Source organism: Myxine glutinosa, chromosome 1 (genome assembly GCF_964187855.1).
Source record: "Myxine glutinosa chromosome 1, kmMyxGlut1.1, whole genome shotgun sequence".
NCBI classification, from domain to species: Eukaryota; Metazoa; Chordata; class Myxini; order Myxiniformes; family Myxinidae; genus Myxine; species Myxine glutinosa.
In genome coordinates this window covers 31,767,178-31,790,520 of record NC_136261.1, presented here as the reverse complement: position 1 = coordinate 31,790,520, position 23,343 = coordinate 31,767,178, and the positions used below count along the sequence as shown (strand labels likewise).

The following is a 23,343-nucleotide window of genomic DNA, read 5'->3' as shown; positions in this document are numbered from 1 at the left end:
CTATTTATTTATTGGTAGGAAATAGCTCACAATGCTGTGTGCATCTATTATATATTTCGAACCGTGATGCCTGCCCGTGCGTTCGTCTGTCTCCCATTTACGGCGGCCGCTTCCCGCGCTGCATTTGAAAAGCTGCCGATTGCCTATTTTGCATTCTCATTTCACTTTTCTTGAGGCAATAGAGTCAATCACTTCATTGTCCATTCCAGTGATCTTAAAAATCAACATCGATACCCGAATTAAAGTAGATTTCATACTGATCTTCATGGAGTAACACACTATTTGAAGTATCTACATTTTGCCCTCTTTTAAGACAAATCCAACATCCGCCGCCCGATGATGTTGCACCACCATTTTGTGGTGGGCGGTACAGGTAGCTCAGAGCTTTGGCTCTGAGTGAAACTGAGAGTGCAACATAATTAACCTTTTAAATCCCATTAAATAATTTAAATTAATAGATAAATTTGAAGTTTTCCCATCACTGAGGATGGGTAATTTTGCAAGTAGAAAATAAAATAGATGAAAAGACTCTCTATTCATGATGGTTAAACATAAAGATTATGGTTAAACTGCCAAAATAAAGACTCTCTATTCACCTTCACTCTTTCATTCCACTTTTCTCCCGCCTCTGGAACAAACTCCCCCCACTCCCTTCAATCCCACTCTTCCCCCTCCAGGTCTTTAAAACAGCTGTTCATCACCATCTCTTATCTTCCCCCATCCAAAATCTTGATCTTTTCTACCGCCGTTAATTCACCCTAGATCCACTTTTTGAAATTCCGACTTCTTTCCTGGAAATCTTAGCAGTGTCCCTGTGTTTTTGTCCTCCTCCCCCCTTTACCCCCACCCTTAGTGTCCCTTAGCAGTGTCCCCCCCCCCCCTTCCCGTGCCTCCTCCCCCCAAGCCCTCTCCCTCCCACAGATCTCCCGATGTCCCTTTTCTCTACTGTTGTGGTTGTGTGCTTCCCTCTCTCTCGCCATCTTGTCTCCCGCTCCCTTTATCTTATGTTTTATGTGTCAGTTTGTCTTTTTGTGATTAATGCTAGGTCTTACACGAGCCTCGATCTTGTATACCAAAAAAAAAAAAAGGCAATTTAAAACAAAGAACAAGACCAGCAGGAAATGCCATGCACAATAAGGAACACAAAACTAATGTTGCCTTGAATAAAACCCATCATGAGAATGAAGATTAGAAGCAGATAGAGAACCACAACATAAATAGGAATGGGTAGGAGGTGTGAAGAAAAAGGATTAGCTTTCTTGGTGTTCCCGTCTTACGATTCTATAACCCAAGCTCCTACATGAGCATAAATTCCTATGAAAATATTGATGTCACATAATGCTGTATCTTATTCAAGAAGTGTATGTTTGTTTGTATGTTTGTTTCACTCCTGTGCATTCCTAAATCGCTGGACGAAATGAGTTGAAAACTTTCTGGTTTTTTTGTGATGGCGACTTCCAGATAACGGTCGGTAAACGGTTTGCAGTTTCTGGGCTTCTAATAAGCAGCGTCTCGCTAGACGGTAAAATAAAACGGGTAGCACATCATCGTAGCATCATTAATGTCACCCAATGATCATGCTGCCCAGAGCTCAACCAATGAGTAAGCTTTGATGATTTTTTTTTATTTCAGAAGAAGTTTGTTAGAAGGGGCAGTTTGTGTGTCACTCTGTGCAAGACCACACCACCAATGGCTATTCCTTGAATTGGTGGCTGAGCATGCATGGTTGGCATTCTGCTTAACCGGGATGTTTATCATCGACCCTCTACTCATCACATGACAGTGTTTTAACAGCGAAGGACAATCAATTCATAATCAGATATTGAAGCCTACTTCCAAGGTTATCGGCTTGTAGAGTTTCTTGATAACAAGACTATTATCGGCTTGTAGAGTTTCTTGATAACAAGACTGTTATCGGCTTGTCGAGTTTCTTGATAACAAGACTGTTATCGGCTTGTAGAGTTTCTTGATAACAAGACTGTTATCGGCTTGCAGAGTTTCTTGATAACAAGACTTTTATCGGCTTGTAGAGTTTCTTGATAACAAGACTGTTATCGGCTTGTAGAGTTTCTTGATAACAAGACTGTTATCGGCTTGCAGAGTTTCTTGATAACAAGACTTTTATCGGCTTGTAGAGTTTCTTGATAACAAGACTGTTAACGGCTTGTCGAGTTTCTTGATAACAAGACTGTTATCGGCTTGTAGAGTTTCTTGATAACAAGACTGTTATCGGCTTGCAGAGTTTCTTGATAACAAGACTTTTATCGGCTTGTAGAGTTTCTTGATAACAAGACTGTTATCGGCTTGTCGAGTTTCTTGATAACAAGACTGTTATCGGCTTGTAGAGTTTCTTGATAACAAGACTTTTATGGGCTTGTAGAGTTTCTTGATAACAAGACTGTTATCAGCTTGTATAGTTTCTTGATAACAAGACTGTTATTGGCTTGAAGAGTTTCTTGATAACAAGACTGTTATCAGCTTGTAGAGTTTCTTGATAACAAGACTGTTATCGGCTTGTAGAGTTTCTTGATAACAAGACTGTTATCGGCTTGTAGAGTTTCTTGATAACAAGACTGTTATCGGCTTGTAGAGTTTCTTGATAACAAGACTGTTATCGGCTTGTAGAGTTTCTTGATAACAGGACTGTTATCGGCTTGTAGAGTTTCTTGATAACAAGACTGTTATCGGCTTGTAGAGTTCCTTGATAACAAGACAGTTATCGGCTTGTAGATTTTCTATCTGCACTCGAGACGGCTTGAAGACAGACTTTTCCAGACTCATGGAGCTATCCTCCTCCCTCCCACATCCTATATTCTCACATCATTGGTTGTTCTTCCTGGGTCACCTTTTCCAGACTCATGGAGCTAACCTGCTCCCTCCCACTTCCTATATTCTCACATCATTGGTTGTTCTTCATGGGTCATCTTTTCCAGACTCATGGAGCTACAATCGCTGTGATTTTTCAGTATACATGTTGTTGTCTTACTGCTTTAAATTACCAGTTTGCCTCTCATATATTTATCCTAACCATAATTAATCTTCTTTATTATTCTCCTCTTTTTATGCTGCTTTATTGAATTGATAATTATTTGTGTTTTTACCATCAAATTTATAAGTTACTGTGAAATTGGGGGAACAGGAAGCTGTTAAGTGTCTGCTGCTCATCACTCTTGAGATTATTGTGCCTTCATTTAGTTGCACATTTATTTATTTCATAATGTCGATCTTCGATGAGTCATAACCTTTTAAAAAATACATCTAAAAGCCTGACAGACTAAAATGCAAACAGGAGCTCATGGTATGGCACCAGAAATAAACAAACAAACAAGCTGTTGTATATAAAATAAAATACATAAAAGTTGTTGAAATAAACAAACAAACAAACAAACAAATTAATTATACATATATACAGTCACGTGAAAAAGTAAGTACACCCCATGTAAAGTTTTGACTTTTTCAACATATTTCAACATACAGCGATTTGATCTTCATTTCAACAATATTGATAAAATATCATGAAACATTTACATTTTGTAGTCCATTGTATAATCTAAACAAACATAAATGCAAATTTCAGCCTGGTGTTGGCTTAGTGGTTAAGGTGCCGGCTTGGGATCCTAGGATCCTGGGTTCGAATCCCGGTCGATCGCTGAATTAACGCCAGGGGGGTTGACTCAGCCTGTCATCCTTCCGAGGTCGGCAAATTGAGTACCAGCTTGCTGGGATGAATGATCATGGTGTGTACCCAGATTTAGAATAGGTACACCGTATCCCTGCGCATCATGGGAGCGTGACCAAGGGTTGGTGTCAGGAAGGGCATCCGGCCATAAAAACTATGCCTCAAACAGGGAACCATGATTGTCATGGGGCCCGCAAGGCTAACCCCTGCTCTAGCGGGGGAAATGGCCTTAAAACGATCATTCATTCCTTCATTCATTCCATTCATAAATGCAAATTTCGCATGTGGAAAAATTAAGTACACCCCATGAAATGTTTTTAAAATCTTTTTAACATATGTGGACATATCAATATTTGATCTTCATTTAAAAAGTATCTATAGATAAAGGTGATCTAATTGAACAAATAACAATGAAAAATTGACTTTTCAATCATTTATTCAACAAAAAATTGTTGCACAGCATGCACAATTGCATGCACAGCTCGTTTCAAATCCCCCCACAACATCTCGATGGGATTTAGATCCGGGCTTTGACTTGGCCATTCCAGAACCCTCCATTTCTTTCTTTTCAGCCATTCCTTGGTGGATTTACTGGTATGTTTAGGGTCATTGTCATGTTGCAAGGTCCACCTTCGGTTGAGCTTCAACTTTCCAACAGATGGCCTCACATTATCCTCAAGCACCCTCTGGTACAATGAAGAATTCATCGTGGATTCTATGATGGTGAGCTGCCCAGGCGCTGATGCAGCAAAGCTGCCCCAAACCATAATATTTCCACCACCATGCTTTACAGTTGGTATCAGGTTCTTGTGGTCAAATGCTGTCTTTGGTTTTCGCCAAATATGTCTTCTGGTACTGTGGCCAAATAGCTCTACCATTGACTCATCTGTCCAGAGCACATTGTTCCAGAAGTGCTGGTCTTTGCCTCGGTGTTCATTGGCAAACTTTAGTCTTGCCCTGATGTTCTTTCTGGACAGCAAAGTTTTCCTCCTGGCACACCTTCCATGTAGATCAAATTTGAGCAGCCTCTTTCTAATGGTAGACTCGTGGTCTTTGACATCAGCAGTGGCAAGAGCTACCTGTAGGTCCCGTGATGACATCCGGGGGTTCTTAGAGACTTCTTTCAGTATCTTGCGGTCTGCTCTCGGGCTGAACTTGCTGCGGCGGCCTGGCCTGAACAAGTTGGCAGTTGTTTGGAATCTTCTCCACTTGTAGATGATCTTCCGGACAGTCGAATGATTGATTTCAAATTGTTTGGAGTTCTTTTTAAATCCCTTCCCAGACATGTAGGCATCTATAACCTTCTTTCTGAAGGCCTCAGATAGCTCTTTTGACCTCGGCATGGTGACGCCGCACACTTCGACAACAAAGAGCAAACCAAACTAAATGTCTGAGGTTTAAATAAGACAGGTTCCTCCAAGATCCTATCTATCAATATTGTTGAAATGAGGATCAAATAGCTGTATGTTGAAATATATTGAAAAAGTCAAAACTTTACATGGGGTGTACTTACTTTTTCACGTGACTGTATATATATTAATATATACAGTATATATATATATATATACACACACACAAATATATTGAGTAAAAAGGCAGCACACTCGATCAAGAAGCATCACCATTGTTTTTTTTTCATCCAGGTTGGAGAACTCCCGACCACTAAAACAAAAACAACAGTGATGCCTCCTGGTTGTGATTGGTGGGGCAGAAGACAATGTGTTGATGTGGAAGATGGCACTTGTTGGTCCCAGATCATGCAGCAATAGCTGCAATGGGACTCAATATGGCATCCTCACCAATCACAGTCAGGGGTGTATCATTAACCAGTATAAAGTCGCAAGGCTTCAACGTCACTAAGTGCATGGAACAATGATGTGTTGTCGCCCTGACGAGCCCCAATAAGGTTGAAACTAGTTGGTATCTTCACTCTTCATCTGCTTTGTGACAGCATTTAATTTTGTCATCTTTGTACTGTGAGAGGCCCTTCTGGGGTTGCGGTCTTGACACCATTTATCACAGTGTTGTCACGGCATCTTATTATAATAGAGCAAACGTATATGGTTATGTCTTATGTCGCTCTGTTTATATGCGACGAAAACGTCTTCATCTTCTTCAAATAAAATTACCACCCTCTTAATTAACCCTCTTAATTGCATTAAGACTGCTGCGACCCCTCAGACCTTTGACGACCCTTTAATTCCCAAAGACCATTCAGACCACCAAGACCCCTGAAGACCCAAAATACCCCGAAGACCCAAAACACCATGAAGACCCAAAACACCCCGAAGACCCAAACACCCCGAAGACCCAAAACACCCCGAAGACCCAAAACACCCCGAAGACCCAAAACACAGCAGTTTCACCAGTTGTTGCAGCAGTTTGCAGCAGTTTCACCAGCAAGACCCAAAACACCCCAAAGACCAAAAACATCCCGAAGACCCAAGACACACTAAAGACCCAAAACACCCCGAAGACCCCAAACACCCAAAACACCCTGAAGACCCAAAATACCCCAAAGACCCAAAACACCCCGAAGACCCAAAACACCCCGAAGACCCAAACACCCCGAAGACCCAAAACACCCCGAAGACCCAAAACACCCCGAAGACCCAAAACACCCTGAGGACCCAAAACACCCCAAAGACCAAAAACACCCCGAAGACCCAAAACACACTGAAGACCCAAAACACCCCGAAGACCCCAAACACCCCAAAGACCCAAAACATGTAATGTAATCTGAGATGTTAAGAACCTAAAGGAGGTGCCTCAGCGATTTCCATCACATCGATCAGGGACCACGTAGATCGCTAACCCCACACGTCTTTCCCACAGCTTGATGAACTGACCAGTGCTCTTGAGATCAACAATGTGGTTTTCACCAGCATGTTTGCCCTGGAGATGTTGATAAAGCTTCTGGCTTACGGAATCCTGGACGACATCAGGAACCCTTACAGCATCTTCGATGGGATTATCGTTATCATCAGGTGTTGGTTGCCCACTTTTCTTTCTGTTGAAGTTGGCCTTTGCCTGCCAAAATAGAGATGCCATTTTTAAAACCCACTTAATCTGAAAAAGCTATCCTCATTTTGTGTTTTCTTGTTTCCTCAGTGAAGTGCTAACACTGGCTTCAGTTGTAGGCTGAGGCCTAGTTAAACCTAGATTTCCCAGGTCATCCTCATTTTTCTTACTTCAACCTTAGTCATTACTTCTGTTGCAGCGTGTGGGAGATTGTGGGGCAGGAAGGAGGTGGACTGTCCGTGTTGCGTACATTTCGCTTGCTTCGCGTACTCAAACTTGTGCGCTTCCTGCCGGCACTGCGGCGCCAACTGCTCGTACTCATGCGAACCATGGACAATGTTGCCACGTTCTGCATGCTACTCATGCTCTTCATTTTCATCTTCAGGTGAGTCATCGCTGACCGTGATCACATCTTATTATAATAGAGCAAACGTATATGGTTATGTCGGTTTGTATGTATGTTTATATTTATATGCGACCAAAACGTCTTCTCCTTCTTCAAATAAAATTAACACCCTCTTAATTTACCCTCTTAATTATGTTTAGACTGTTTTGTGGTCTTTAGTCAAAGGTCCCCTCAGACCTTTAACAACCATTTAAGTTCCCCAAGACCCTTAAGACCACCAACACCCCTGAAGACCCAAAATACCCTTAAACACCCAAAATACCCCATAGACCCCAAAGACCCAAAATACCCTTGAAGGCCTTGAGGCTCAAAAAGACCCTGAAGACCCAAATGGCCCTGAAGACTCAAAACACTCCGAAGACCCAAAAACACTCCGAAGACCCAAAACACCCAAAGACCCAAAACACCCCGCAGACCCAAAACACCCCAAATACCCAAAACACCCCGAAGACCCAAAACACCCCGAAGACACAAAACACCCCGAAGACCCAAAACACCCAGAAGACCCAAAACACCCAGAAGACCCAAAACACCCAGAAGATCCAAAAGACCGCGAAGACCAAAACGACCCTGAAGACCCAAAAGATCCCGAAGACCAAAAATACCCTGTAGACCCAAAAAGACCCTTAAAGACCAAGAAGAACCAAACGACCCTTAAGACCCAAAAGCCCCTGAAGACCGCGAATACCCAAAAGACTGTGAAGACCCAAAACACCTCAAAGACCCAAAATACCCTTAAAGGCCCAGAGGATCCAAAAGACCCTGAAGACGCAAATGGCCCCGAAGACCCAAAACACCATGAAGACCCAAAAGACACGGAAATGGTCAAAGATTTGACTTTGGTCATATGTGAAATGAGGAAATTAAATAGGCAGAAGAAACTAGTAAACCATCGACTTGTGCTGTCTACCTGATTGTCTAAGTCCACATCCTCACGAGCCTCCATGTTGCTCTCCTCCAGGTGTTTCATGAGAACAGCCACAACGACATTGACCAGCACAAACTGAGTCACCAAAACGAATGTCACAAAATACAATGGAGAAATGAGTGTGCTGTGACAACTGCTGGTTTTGGTCCCGGTCAGGCCGACTGCCTGATTCGTCTGCTTGCCCACAACACCACACTCACGCAGAGTGTCCTGTCGGAAGAACTCACATCAGAAAAAAAATCACATGACTTATTGAACAATCACTGATTGCAATAAGGAGGGGAGCCAGATTAATCTCAGTTGGTAACTCCTTAAACTGTCATTCTGGTTCAATGAAACAAGGCAGGGCTGCATCATAAAGCAACCTATTTTTGTGAGGGCTAAGATGGCTGTGATCCTCTCAGAGGTCGTATGAGTCCCAATTACTCCAAGGTGTCATTCAAATTAGCGTTGGCTTTTTGATCGCATCATCTTTTGAACAACATTTAGTGTTGAAGGTCAAGGCTCCATCATCACCTACCTTCATGATCCCATTCCAGTTATCCCCCGTGGATACCCTGAAGAGCGTAAGGAAAGCCATGCCAAAGTTCTTGAAGGTGGCGTGTCTCCCTAAACCTTCACAAGGTTGAGTCACACTGCATTCTGTGCAAGAAATTCTGGACAATCAGTCATTCAGCTGCATATATCCAACCACAAAGAATCAACCACAGTTGTCCCAGGAAGGGCGGTCCTTTACAGGGACACAGATATTGAAATGAAAATCAACAGTAAAGCCAAGTCTGTGACATTGTCCATATGCTGAATATTTTGATTACCATGAACTAACGTCATGGATGATAAAGAGGTGATTTTATAATGGTAATTTAGTGTGACGTCAAGTACTGTATACAGCTTGTTGTTTGTATTGTCGTGGCCAAAAATATTGGCACCTTTTTTTTTTTTGGTATACAAGATCGAGGCTCGTGTAAGAGCTAACATTAATCACAAAAAGACAAACTGACACATCAAACATACAATAAAGGGAGCGGTAGACAAGATGGGGAGAGAGAGGGAAGCACACAAGTACAACAGCAGAGAACAGGGACAACGGAAGATCCGTGGGAGGGAGAGGGCTTGGGGGGAGAGGGCTTGGGGGGAGGGGGCATGGGAAGAAGGGGGGGGGGGAATTCTGGAACTTGCTTGTAACTCAGGATTTTAAAATGATAGAGCATGGACAAACAACAATAAGTTGGTGATAATATATTGGCACCCTTGCACTTTTTTCAAATAATGCACCATTTCTTGCAGAAAATTGTTGGAATTAAAAAATCTTTTGGTATCCACAAATGTATTTCTTTGGTTTGTAGTGGAACAAAACAAAAAGAGCTGAAAAAAATTACTAAATCTTCGCTTATTCCACACAGAAATCCTAAAATGGCCCGGACAATATTATTGGCACCTTTTAGAAGTTGTTAGAAATAATTAGATTTCAAGCAGGTGATTCTCCTTTACTTTGGAATTGAACTCACCCATGGTGAGTGAACTTTCCTATGGTGAGTTGCAGGTGCCTGCAATATAAAAATCACTCATTCAACCAGTTTGAATGGAGAAAGGAGTCATGCTGCTGTTTTGTGTCACTGTGTGTACCACAATGATCATGGAGAAAAGAAAGAAAACCAGAGAATTGTCTGAGGAGGTCAGACATAAGATCGCAGCCAAGCATGGACAATCTCAAGGCTACAAGTCCATCTCCAGAGACATTGATGTTCCTGTGTCCACCGTACGCAATGTTATCAGGAGGTTTAAGGCCCATGGCACTGTAGCCAAGCTCCCTGGACGTGGCCGCAAGAGAAAACTTGATCTGATATTGCAGCGAAGGATTGTTCGAATGGTGGAGAAAGCACCTCGATCAACTGCCAAACAGATTCAAGCTGACCTTCAGACACAAGGTGCGACAGTTTCAACTTACACCATCCGTCACCAACTCAATGAAAGGGGGTTCTATGGTAGGAGAACCAGGAGGACCCCATTGCTGAGAGAGACACACAAGAAAGCCCGACTTGAGTTTGGCAAAACACACCGGAACAAGCCAAAATCCTCCTGGGAGAATGTCCTGTGGACAGATGAGACCAAATTAGAGATTTGTTGTAAAGCACATCATCTCGATGTTTACAGAAAACAAAATGTTTTGTTTTCAAAAACTCAACCTTCCCTCCAGGACTTCAATAAGCAGTGCAACACCATTGCTCATCATCACCAATTATGACTCATCATCATTTTATTACCCCCATGAACTTTTCCTAATGTTAGTTGTCTTAGTGTCTTAGTGTAATGTTAGTGTAATCTTACTTGTTAGTTTCAGTGTTTCCTCACCTCCTCCCTCTCCTCCTTTTACTCTTAGTTTATTTCATGATGTTTGTCCCACTGTCAGTTCTACCTTATCTTCTATGAGCCTCGCTCCGATAAAGAAAAATAAATTATGCGAAAAATGCAGGAGAATCCCACCTCCAGCTTTACAAAAACTGTTCTTTACAAAATAAAGAAAGAGCAATCATAGATTGCAAACCCTCGCCAGGATGTGTTCTCAGTGGTTTTAAGGCTTTTGTGTTAAAACAAATATGGCGACCGAACCACGTGACCGATGACGTCATCATTTTTCTTAGTTATTCCACATGGAGAGTTCTTTACAATGAGCCATGTCTACATTTTTTCTATGCAACGCTTTCAGAGATATAGAGGTGCAAATTTTTTCGGTTTTTCCAAGATGGCGGCCAAACCACGTGACCGATGAAATCATCTTTCTTTTTTTCTCCACCAATTTATCCCGAGTTGATGCTGAAGAAATTTCATCTTGATCGGATGAAGTTTTGTACTTGTCGAATTATGACGTCATAATGGAGGCACCTATGACATCATCATTAACATATTTTATTCCCCATGGAGAGTTCTTTACAATGAGCCATGTTTCAATTTTTTCTATTAAGCGCTTTCGGAGATATAGAGGTGCAAAGTTTTTTGGTGTTTCCAAGATGGCGGCCATACCACATGACGTATGACATCATAATTATAATATAAAAATTATACAGGTGGAGTTGCACCTCTGGTGAAAATTTCCTGTCAATCAGACCCGGTTGCAGAGAAAATCATATTTATTATGTGCGGACAAACAAACAAACAGACAAACAAACAGACAGACAGACAAACAAAGTATAAATTGGGCAGAGACGAGGACTTGCCAGAATGTACTTTTTTATCGGCCATTTTGGATCAAAATGGCAGGAAATCTCTATCTATACATGTATACTCTTGAAATCTATACATGTATACTCTTGCCGGCGGTGTATAACCAGCAGCATAGCCAGCATAGCTATTTGGGCGGTGTATAAGCTAACAGATCGCTGTCTCCATCGATCTTGCCAAGGCCATATCTCCTATCGGCTCAAAATCCTTTTAACTGTTGACTTGGTAGTTTTTACAATGAAGGAAACATGTATCGGGAGTACATACGACATTACGATTGTGAATGTGACAGCTCTGAAGCGTGTTTCGCTTCGCATCGCAGTGACGGCGATGTGTAACTGAAATGTGTAACCGTGTGAGCATCCGTTGCCTCGTAACCAATGACAGTTTCCACGATTTTCATGTTTTGGGTGACCTTGAGCTTGACCTTGGGCCTAGAGAGTTGAAAATTGGGCACAGTCTATTCCATGGCAAGGCAAATATGTGTGTAAAGTATGGCGATGCTAGTTGCAACGATGTAGACGTAGTACTGCGCACAAACAGACAGACAGACAGACAAACAGACAAACCAACCAACCAACATAATTGTCGGAATTTTTTCCGGCAAGTAACAAACAAACAAACGGCCTCAAATGCAATACCATCTCCTCAGGCGAGGGTAAAAATGTGAAGATGCTTGAGTAAGGATCCAGGCTTTAAGACTGCGTGGGAAGGACCCGTACGGTAGCGGATGGATGCGTTGAGGCTTGTTATGAAAAAACTGTGCCCCAGTATATTTCATCAGACAGTGTTTGATTCATAGGCAGTAGATGTTTAACATTATATTGCCCTCCATTGGGTTGCGGTTCTTTTTTAAAGGGAGCATTAGCCACGGTTGCAGACTGCGGTCAATTGCGCTGCCGGATGCAAATTTCCTCCTGCCGCACGTTCATGTCCACCAGCTTTAACTTTCATGTTTTACAGGAACCATTTGATAAAGACACTTAGTTTGTTTGTTTTTCTTCGCAGATCTTCCTCCATTATGGCCTACATGTTTTGTTGAACAGTCAGATTGAAAGAAACCCAAAGTGGAACACCTACTTGTTATGTTGTCCCGGCTTGAACCGATTAAAGGGATGCCAAGTTCATCCAATTACAAAAAAACAATGCTCGTTTCAAGATTTCAGGACTTTCAGATGATGATAATAATAAGTTTCTTTGTTATTTTGAAAAATTGACAGATGCAATATAATTCCAAAGAAAAACTAGGAGTTTGTAGAACAACTTACCTGCGCAGTCTTGAGAAAAGAAAGGACATGGGCGGGGTCTGTAAGCAGCAAATTTGATTGGTCGAGAAGATGTAAAGTGCCCTAATATTTTGTCCAAGTCCTGCTAAACGGAAATGTTTTGAAAGTGCCGAAAAGGCGATTTGTGTTCTACGGTGTTCAACTATATAATTAAATTGATATATAATAAAGATTTTAGTGGTGGTAGAAAAAAATTGAGAAGGTCACCACCGTTGACAGTGTCTTCTACACCACCTTATTTAACACGTCACATTAGTTATTTGTGCCTGTTGTCTGTGTCCTTTATGACATCCCTAAAAACAGTAATTTTCCTGTTTTGAATGTTTCCAGTTTTGTTTTACTGCCAGACAAGCAGACAGACAAAATATTTTTTTAAATTTCACTTCTCTCTGCGCTTGCATGGTCCGAACAATTTCAGAACCAACGTACTGTTAAACTATAGGATCGTTTTGTGATTCATATTCCGATTCGTGTTCAAAATAGAACATTCCATTGAAATGAACTTGTACCTCGATCATATAAGCCGACGTTTGTAGACAGATAGACAGACAGACAAAGTGATCCAATTGCTTAACCCCGCTTTTCGCTTCGTGTGCACGGCTTTAAATGCATCTCAGAACTTGAATGGCCGATAAGAAAATGGTCATTCTATTAGTACCAAATTATGAATGAGATAAACAATTCTGCGGAAGTGTAATAATGCTGTAATATTTTGACATTAATTACAACTGTTGTTTGTTCTTCTAATTCACTGTCATTTAATTAATGGAAAGGTGATGGATACTGGAGTTGGTCCAGTGCAGGCATGATGGGCCAATGGTATTCTCCTGTACCAAAGTTCCATGTGTGTGTGTGTGTACAGAGAATAATCTGCTCACCCAATTCTCCAAAGAGTTCCACTCCGAGTGCCGCATAAATGAAGAAGAGCAACATAAAGAGAAGGCCCAGATTTCCGACCTGCAGCAAGCAACACACAATAATTAATTAATTATTTAAGTAATCCTGCATGGTCATATTAATTCAATGAGGGCAGGATACAGGAACTAGTCAATTAAAAAAGCACGTAAGAGCCTTAAGACCGAGAGTAAATGGGCCTCATATGGCCAAAGGTCAGAGGTCATTATGCCGGCAATCGAGTGAATTGGTATGAAGGTTTTGGGTGAGCAAAAAAACCCCAAAAATAGGTTTAAAAGCAGATCCATGAAGATCGAGTCAAAGAACTTCCTCCTGAGTTTCATTGAAGTCTTCTTCTTCTCTGGTGTGCAGCACATGGATTCTGGTAGCATCATTGCTCGGAAGCATGATTGTGCAGCGCAGATGCCACCTATAAATTATGGAAGTAATTTCTGGAATTTGGCCAGGATGCCGGTGATAATGCACCTACGCTTTGTTGAAAGACACTGTGGGATCTTGTAATTGTTCTTTACCATTTACAAAGCCCAAAGGATCGCCGCAAGGTGAAACCTAAAGGAAAGCCTAAAGGAAAATGCAAGGTGAAACCTGGTGGTGGATCGCTGGCGAAGCCAAGAAGGTGGGAAACGCTTCATATAATTAAAAATGTTTATTTACAAAAGAAATACCGACACGGGGATAAACAAGACACCAAAATCCGGACAGATCTGGTGCACTAAGACAGACAAATAAGGAAGGTAAGACGCGAGCTTGTTGAACAAGAAAATAACCTAATACTAAAACCCAGCTAGTGGGCCCCAAGAACATGGAACAGACTCAAACCGGACAATGGGGTAACAGGTAAAAGGACTTGAGGCAGGCACGAGCTGGTGTTGCTGCAGGTAGAGTGGTCGTTGGCATGGCACAAGGTGAAGTGTGCCTCAGTGCAGAAAAATGGCGAGGAGGTGCGAGGGCAATGGGGAGGCCAAGAGATGAGGCAGGTGGCCAAGCAGATCAGAGAGGGATGTCTCTTCTGTCTTAAAAGTTCTACTGCAACGAGGATGCATGGACACGGCCTTTATTCCCTGCAGGGACCACCTTTCCAGCACATAGCTGGTCCCAACATTGGCCGCTCGAGTTTGCGGGTGGCGTCATCTTCTGGGCCGCCCCGTCAGGCGGACTCTCGCAAAGGTGTTCCGCCCTCATCCAGGGTTCTACAGCTCACCGCGCCACCATGGCTTGCGGTCCGCTGGCCAAACAGTTTGTGATGACCCCGTTTCAAATGCACGAAGCACTTTCTCTGTCTTTTTTTTTGCCTATGTCCTCACCTGTACATGAGCTTTTACACACGTACAATCTCACCCTGTTGTTTACAATCACTGCCACATCAATGCAGATATAATATTGTTATGAATTTGAGAATGGTGTTTTTTGTTGTGTTGTAAAATATCACCCTCCTTCCTCCAGTTGTTGTGTATAAAGGTCAAAAGGTCGTTCCCGTAGTTATTTCATATACCACACGTAGCCAATCATATATCCTTCTATACAGTTATCTCCTTATTCTATGTAGGTTAAGGCTCTGTTCCCACTAGTTAACACTCCATTGCACCAAATTCAAATAAGGTAGATTCCCTGCACATCCCCCCTTTCGTCAATTGCCAATGCATTTGGCGGTTGTCTGCAATTGCCGCCATTAAGCATGTGCTCTGTTCGGGGAAGAAAGGCGTGGCACCTCATCGTCATCAAAAGTTGGGGTCAGAGAGCCCTTAACCACCAATCAGCACCGCGGTGAGCGAACCGGTAGGCGTGCCCTCGTAGCCCGTGGCTTGATTCCGGGGAGGGCAATAAAAGGAGGAGTGAGGGACTGCTTACGGAGAGGAGTAAGGGATCCCCACGAGCAGATGCGTCAGGGAGAGAACCCGTCACGCAACGCCCCCACGAGATACGAGAGAGAAGGCAGATGAACCAGTGGAGAGCACGCGGCGCATGAGGCGGAGGAATCCCTGAAAGAGCAGCGGCACGCAGCAGCTTCAGCCACAGCAGCTTCGGGTTTCACCGGCAGTATCGACCGTGGCCGCGAAGGAACGCGCCGTGCGAGACCGATCAAGAGGGCGGCGGCTGCTCCCTCCAGGCCCGACCGTGCTTCAGTCCGAGCTGAACCTTCCTCTCCCTCCAGCCATCCACCTCCTGCCATTCCTGTCATCATCCCCCGTGTAAGTGTGCTTGTAGTCTGTCTTTGTCTTGTCCTTGGGGTATAAGTTAAGCCTGTTTAGTTAAGCTAGAGTTTCACTGTGTCTCCTGGCTTCTTTCTGTCTTTTATTTTATTATCCTTCCTTCTTCCTTGGTTTCTTTAATTGTGTAAATAGTAGTAATAAATAGTATTCGTATTCCCAACCTTTTGCCTTTGTCTTCTTCTTCTTCACATCCGTCATCTTTGTCTTTTCCCCATTGACAACCTGTGGCACGATTTGGCCAACGTTTCAGGATCAGGTCTAGTCATTGTTAATAGTTCGTGCCGCGGTTGCTTAAAACCGCTCGGCAATTAACATCTGTCTGCGGTACGAACGGGGCTGTGCCACCGGCCTTTCCAGAGGCCGCTGTACAGCGCCAGGGACCACGTCGGTCAGTTATAGAAGAGGGGATTAATCCCCCCTCTAAGGGGATCCGAGGCCGACGTTGGGTTCCGTAACAATATATACGACTTATCTCTGACAGATATCTAATACAAGGGTAAATCTGGCCTACTCGAACACACAGGTACATACTGTATTCTTACCACACTCTAACTATGGATTCCCCTCCCCCTTTCCACATAATAATATTATTAACAGTCTTGACCTCACTGTTAAAATTAAGTTCTCCATTGACTCATTATACTGTCAAAATATACAATGGGATTATAATGTCTTAAGCATGCTAACAGAAGACAGCCAGCTTAACATCTACTCTGCAAGATACAACGGCCTGTCTGTGAAGCACTAATATCGGAGTTTGTAGACTGTGATATGTTATACACAGGTTAGTTAGTATGATCCGCATTGAGTCGATCCGCTCATACATGTAATTTGGGGTGGTGGCTCAGATTGCTCAGATTGTTAACTTCCTGAATCCCACTGAGAAAAGAATGTTGTGCTTGCTAATCAATTCCAAGTGACCTAAAACGTCTTCTTTTCTGAATGGTAAATTGTGTTTCTTCCTTCGTCTCAAAGCAAAAACTGTCCCCAACAATTATTTCCACACTATGATTTCTAGTCTCCTGCCAAATCCCAATGATTAGGGAAGGCCAGGGCAGAGTTTGTGTGACGCGTGGACATCTCTGGGGGAGACGCAAACATTTCCATGGAATTTCCATCCGTCACTAATTCCATTAGGGGATAGCCGAAGTACGCACGTATTCGCCCCTGAGCTGTCTAGTCTGGGTTTGAATCTAGGCCCTGTTCTAAACTATCACCTTGGTGTTTCAGATACAGGACAATGCATCAACGACCGGATAGACATGAAGCAGGAAGACCCGTCTGCTATCTCTGGTTGTTTGTGGACGTTAAAGATCCAACAGTGTCTTTCATGAAGAGTGGGCGAGCTATCTTCAGCACCTTGAACAAATTCCAAATGTCATGTTCAGTAGAGGCTCCTGTGTCGGAGTAGGATTGGATCTAGCCTAGAAAGTTTTCTCGACTAGTCATAATCAAAGCTTTGTGTACAGTGTAGGCCTCTAATTGGCATTATTGCAATCTTAAGTTCAGCATCTCCTTGGGATGTGAGGAATTTGGATGCAAGTGAGGAATGGACAACAGAGGTGGTCAGATGTAAGCAACAACAACAACAACAACAGGCATTTTAAGGCCATTTTCCCTGCAAGAGCGGGGGTTAGCCTTGCGGTCCCCATGACAATCTTCTCCAAATTGTCATGGTTCTGTTTTTGAGGCAATGTTTTTATGGCCGGATGCCCTTCCTGACGCCAACCCTTTGAGTCGCCTCTTACGACACGCAGGGATACGGTGTACCTATTCTAAACCGGGGTACACACCGGTAAACCGGTGGTCAGATTTAAACCTGATTCAATATTCGAGTTTTCCACTCTGCAAATGATATTTTGCTCTATAAGCATTGAATTCTCACAAAAATGTTTGAATGAACATAATTTAAAAATGCATTGTAATTGTTTAACAATACAATAGTTTCAGATAGACAGTAAATCAGCTGCAGGCCTACATTCATTTCATATGAAGCTTTTCACTGGGTTATTTTGTGTAAGATAAAGCACAGACAAACAATCATGGGTTGGCAACCACTGAGCAGGCTGGTTGGGTGTGAAGGTGTTGAAGTTCCAATTGTAAGGGAACTTCTTCTTCTTCTTCGTCCATTTCCAGCACAAGGCTGCGGGGTAGCATCAGTGGCGCTGAGGGCATGGATGTGCCACTCATGCAGTGCCCTCTGCTGGTTAGTGCAGGAATTAAAAGTTTTAAAGGCCAATCTTTTCACATGAATGTGTGTTCACCACTGTCTATTTTTGAAGATAAAACAAACTCGAGAAACATTTTCCATAAAAGAGTAATTATGTCTCTTCTGTTGGAATTGTAGACGGTGGCTTGCAAACCGAGCCTCAAGGGCGGTGTACAGATGCGTTTTTTAAAATGATAATAAATACAAAGCGCAGGGAGGTGAAATTCACTGCACGTGATGTGCAACTCACGGAGAGTAAAACGAGTGTTCATTTACATCTGCAGGATACTAATAAATAAAGAAGATATAAGCACAACTGACACTAGGCCGAGGCTTCAGACTTTGGCACACGCACGAGACTGTACCGTCGAATAAACTGTTCCAACCCGTCATTTTTGACGGGCGTTTTACTAGTATATTATATTATACGAGGTTATTGGTGTTTTACCATAGATTGAGAAGAAGTTTTGCCAGACATGATTGGTGTACCTGAGGTAAAGCTTGTACGACAGTGTCCAGGAGAGCGCGCATGCCTTTTGCCATTTTGAGAAGCTTGAGCACTGCAAGGAACAAAACAAGGAATGTCATGCAATTTCAGGAGACTCAAGTGGGTGAACAGGATATAGATGAACTCGCCTGATGCGAGCCAGAGCAGGTTGATTTGCTAGTGAGTTGCTAAGAGTAATCAGAGAGTTTACCACGAGCAATGCGCAGAACTCTCATAATGCGGATGATGGTGGGGTTGATTGGAAGAGCAGCTTTCATCTCCTCCAGTGTGATGCCCATTATGGAAAGCAGTACAATTGCCACATCCAGTTGATTCCACCTGTCGTGACACACTGCTCATTCTCCCACGAACCGTGGTGACAAAGCATAAAGGTCACCGGGCACGCTCACTTTGTTTCTACCTCATTTTTCTTGTAACGAGGTTAGGAATATGCAACATAGCTGTCTTGGTCTATAAGAGCCTCAAGAGCTAGAGTAAATGGGCCTTTTGCATCAGCTTTGAATCAACCCATATTATCTTGCTGATGAGTACTTAAGACCGAAAGAGTCCAAAACACTTGTGTTGACTAAAAACAGTGAGAGACTCGGGTTTTAATACATAAAGTGTAAAAGAAAATTCCTTTGGGGTGATGGCAAGGAGGGCAGGTGAGTGGGGTATTTAATTTTTTTTGTATACAAAATCTAGGCTCCAGGAATAGCAAAGAAACAGTGCAACTCGAACAGCACTCGGTGGAGCACAAACCTCCGCCAGGCTCAACAGTTTACTTTTTGTATCCCACTGGTCGGATCTGGATTCGGACCTGAACCAAAATCTAATCGGTTCATTCTTGTCACCCAATCAACTCATCCACCAAGTTTCAAGCGAATCCGCCCACAACATTTCGAGATATCGAGTTATATATTAGTTTTAGCCTTATCACTTAAAGGTGAAGAATCGCTTAAAAAATTATTGGCTCCGGATTTGAATCTTCATCAAAATTGAATAAACTCCTCATTGTCACAATTCCAAACTCTCTGTCAAATTTTGTCCGAATCCATCCACAACCTTTTGGGATATTCTGTTCACAGTCAGACAGACACAGTCAGACAGATGGGGAGGGGGAGGGGAGGCGAAAACATAACCTCTGTCCACCTTAGGTGGCAGAGGTAAAAAAAAAAGAAAAAAAAAAGACAACAGCAATGACAACAGGGCATTGTGGGTAGCAGGTGGACACAAAAAAGCAAAATAATGCAGCAAAAGAGCAGAGGAGAGTAGGAAACCTGCAAGTAAGATTGTTGGGTTGGGTATGTTTAATGGAAGTAGAAATGATGGCGGGTAAAGATGGGAGATAGATGACATGAGACGGTGGACGCATCTCCTGCTTGCCTGTAGGGAAGAGTGTGATATAACCGCTTCTGGAAAGCTGTTACACAAATGGGAGAAAAGAGGAAAAAACGAGTTGAGGTGGTTGGAAAACCTGGAATTTGAGAGATTAACGAGGGGGGAGTTACTGGAAGAGCTGGAGAAGAGCGAAGGGTGAGAGAGGAGAGGAAGCTAGAACAGAGGAAAGGCAGAATAAAAGAGAGGCCACCAACCTGTCTCCGATGTGAGAGAAAAAGGCCTTGTGCTTCGACCTCACCATGGGAGACACCAATAATGTTGAGAGCTTTCAATTTCATAGAGTCCAGGAGAGAAAATGTGATGCTGGAGCGCCAGCCCATAGAAAAGAGCACTAGGATTGAGATATGGAGAAAGGTCTTATAGGCTGCTCCTGATTTGGATTTTTCAAGGAATGAATTTGAACGATGGAGGATGCCCAGACTGACTGGCTTTGGAGGACAGCTTAGCTATATGCTCAACCCAGGAGAGGTCTTAGATGACGGTTTGGCCTATATGCTCAAGAGACTGAACCTCTCTTTCAGTAGCTGAGCGTGCAAATATGTTGTTTGGTTAGTTTGATGATCCTTCCGAAGCGACAGTGCGAGAGTGGGATTTGTCAGGATTGAAAGACACGTTCCAATTGCTAGAGGAGCATGTAATAAATTTCAGAGCAGCAGAAAGTGAGGCAGCTGCTCTATGTCTCCGTGAGATAGGGGTACTGTACAACAAAATGTAGAGTAATCTGAAAAAAGGGAGTGACGGTTTTCCAGTATGTGTATGTATATATATATATATATATATATAAAAAATATATATATATATATATATATATATATATATATATATATATATATATATATATAGGAGAGAGTACGCTGGATCAGCACGTCGCTGCATCCTTGGACGAATCCTCAGCACCATCCCACACACACCACTGTGTGTGCTACAGAATGAGGTGTTTTTATGGTGGCAGGAGTACAAATCCTGCCACCAACCTCCTTGAGAGAGGACCCAGTACCCTGGTACTCATTTTGCCAACCTCGGAAGGATGACAGGCTGAGTCAACCCCACCTGGTATTAATTCAACAGCTGAACTGGATTCAAACTCAGGACCTTAGGATCCCAAGCCCGCCGCCCTAACCATTATTAGGCCAACACCAGGCATACAAGGCATTCCAGAACTTATGCATATGCGGAACAAGACTGAGCTCAAGGCACTACCTCGAGGTTCTCCAGCCTCCACTGGCAGAGAAGAGGGTTCCACTGATAGCAACATTTTGTCTGCGGGATTGGAGGAAGTCAGACAGCTTGGCATCAAGGTGGGAAAATCCACGTATGTCATCGACAGAGCAGGATATCAAACTGTGTTGAATTGCAGAGATATGTCCAGGTGACGTCCATTTCTGAGAGGGAAGCAGTAACATGTTCACAGCTGTGTGACTGAGAAAATAAATGAGTAAAAATAAAAGATTTTAATTCATCTATGAGAATGGAGTCTCTTTTCTACATGGCGTTAAAAAAAGCTTTACATTTTTTGAAGGGATTTTAAAATTGCGGCATAAATTTCATCAACATATTTTTTAATGTCCTGAAGAACCATTTATTTAATATTTTGTGGACGATTTTGTATGGAATAATGTTGTGGAACCTGAGAAACCACTCCGCGTAATGGTTAGAGCGTCCGCTCTGAGTCTGGGAGGTCAGTGGTTCAAACCCCCTCCGAGTCATTCCAAAGACTTAAAAAATGGTACGTTCGGCCTCCTTGCCTGACACTCATTATTTATAAAGAATAGATCACAGACAAACAACCTTAGGTTAGCAACTATAGCGCAGGCTTTGATGGGCCTAATGTCCTCCTCCTGCATTGAGGTTCCGTCTATGGGAACTCGTATTCATCTTACAATTACCATGTTGCTCTAGAGACTGCCAGTAAAACGTATATCAGTCATCAAATGCAAAAAGAAAATTTTTTAATGTAAAGTTTGTGTTAACACAACAATTAGCCTCTGAAACAGTAGAGAGAGAAGAGACAAATATAAAAGGGTAAAACATAGCAGGTCTCTTACCTCTCCTTGAAAAACCTCCATAACCCAAAGGCAAAGAGCTTAAGTGCAGCTTCGATCACAAACACAAATGTGAAGAGGTAGTTACAGTACTTGAGGGCTAGTCCAAGGTTCTGCAAGGGGTAAAGGTAGAAAGACAAGATAATCTTGAAGCAGGCTCTGCTTGCTGAATGCATCGTGCAACATAGTATGATGTCACAGCTTCATGATACCAAGATATATCTTTCAAAAGAAGAGATTATTTTAGCTATAGTGGAATTTCCAGGCAGAAGAAGAACCAAAGAACGACCTTTAGAGGCCATTTTTCCCCGCAGAGCAGGGGTTGGCCTTTTTGGGGCACCTTTTTGGCCTTTTTGTCTTTTTGGGGCACCTTTTTGGCCTTTTTGTTGGCCTTTTGGTCCCCTTTTTGGAGCAATGTTTTATGGCCGGATGCCCTTTCTGCCACCAACCCTGTTAGTCGCGTCTTGCGACACACAGGGAATTACCAGTGAGTTGGTACTCAATTTTCCAACCTCAGAAGGATGACAGGCTGAGTTAACCCCGCTGGCGTTAATTCAGCAATAGACCGGGATTCGAACCCAGGATCCTCGGATCCCAAGCCTGCACCCTAACCGATAAGCCAACACCAGGCTAATTGAATGTTTTCGTTTTATGATATCAAAGAAAAGTTCCATATTCAAAGAAAGATATCAAAGAATCCATATTCACAAAATGTAAGAACCACAGAGCAGACTTGAACAGCACTTGGGTAAGCACATACCTCCACCAAGCTGAACAGTTTACGTTTTGTATCCCACTGATAGGCCAGATCTGCATCTGGACCTGAACCAAAGTCTAATCGGCTTGTTCTTGTTACCTACCCAATGCAGCCACTAAGTGTCGCCACAATCTGTGCACAACCTTTTGAAATATCGTGCTATACAGTATATACTTTTTGGTCCTATCTCTCAATGTTGAAGAATCACTTTAAATTAAAAAAAAAAACTCTACTATCCGGATCTGGATCTTCACCAAAATCGAATCAATTCGGCCTTGTCAGACACTCAACCTGTCTACCAAGTTTCGTCCAAATCCGCAAATTTTTTGAGATATCGTGTTATATATCGTTTTTTCTCCTATCTCCCAAATCGTGAAGAATCACTTTTAAAATTTCAGTTTCCAGATCCCGATCTTCACCAAAATCTAATCAATTAGGCCTGGTCACACACCCAACCTTGGTGGAGGTTTTTGGTTATGACAAACTTCCCTGAAAATGTCTGCTGCTCTTCTTCTGCTCCAATCGGCTCATCTGATCATGTGCTTGTCAAAGTGGACATCTCTCTGACTATTCTCAGAGAGCCTCCTCAGCGTCGACGAGTCTGGCATTTCACTCAGGCCAACTGGCACGGTCTTCAAGCAGCCATCAATCATCTGGACTGGTCTCCCATCTCTACTGCCTCTGACATCAACTCATCCTGGGAATTCTTTCAAAGTAAATTGCTCTCTCTCATGCACAGATTTATACCATCTCGTCTTCAGTTGTCATACCCTTCCTCCCGTC

At 42.8% G+C, this 23,343-nt stretch overlaps 1 protein-coding gene across 1 annotated transcript in view; it reads right to left on the bottom strand.

Moving 5' to 3' along the window:
• LOC137419146 (voltage-dependent T-type calcium channel subunit alpha-1G) overlaps positions 1 to 23,343 on the bottom strand; it is a 640,444-nt gene that overhangs the window by 36,357 nt on the left and 580,744 nt on the right. Inside the window, 6 exon segments of the mRNA XM_078768309.1 lie at positions 8,017 to 8,244; positions 8,555 to 8,676; positions 13,418 to 13,496; positions 18,363 to 18,433; positions 18,572 to 18,699; positions 21,807 to 21,916. Of these exon segments, the coding sequence (XP_078624435.1) occupies positions 8,017 to 8,244; positions 8,555 to 8,676; positions 13,418 to 13,496; positions 18,363 to 18,433; positions 18,572 to 18,699; positions 21,807 to 21,916 (738 nt within the window).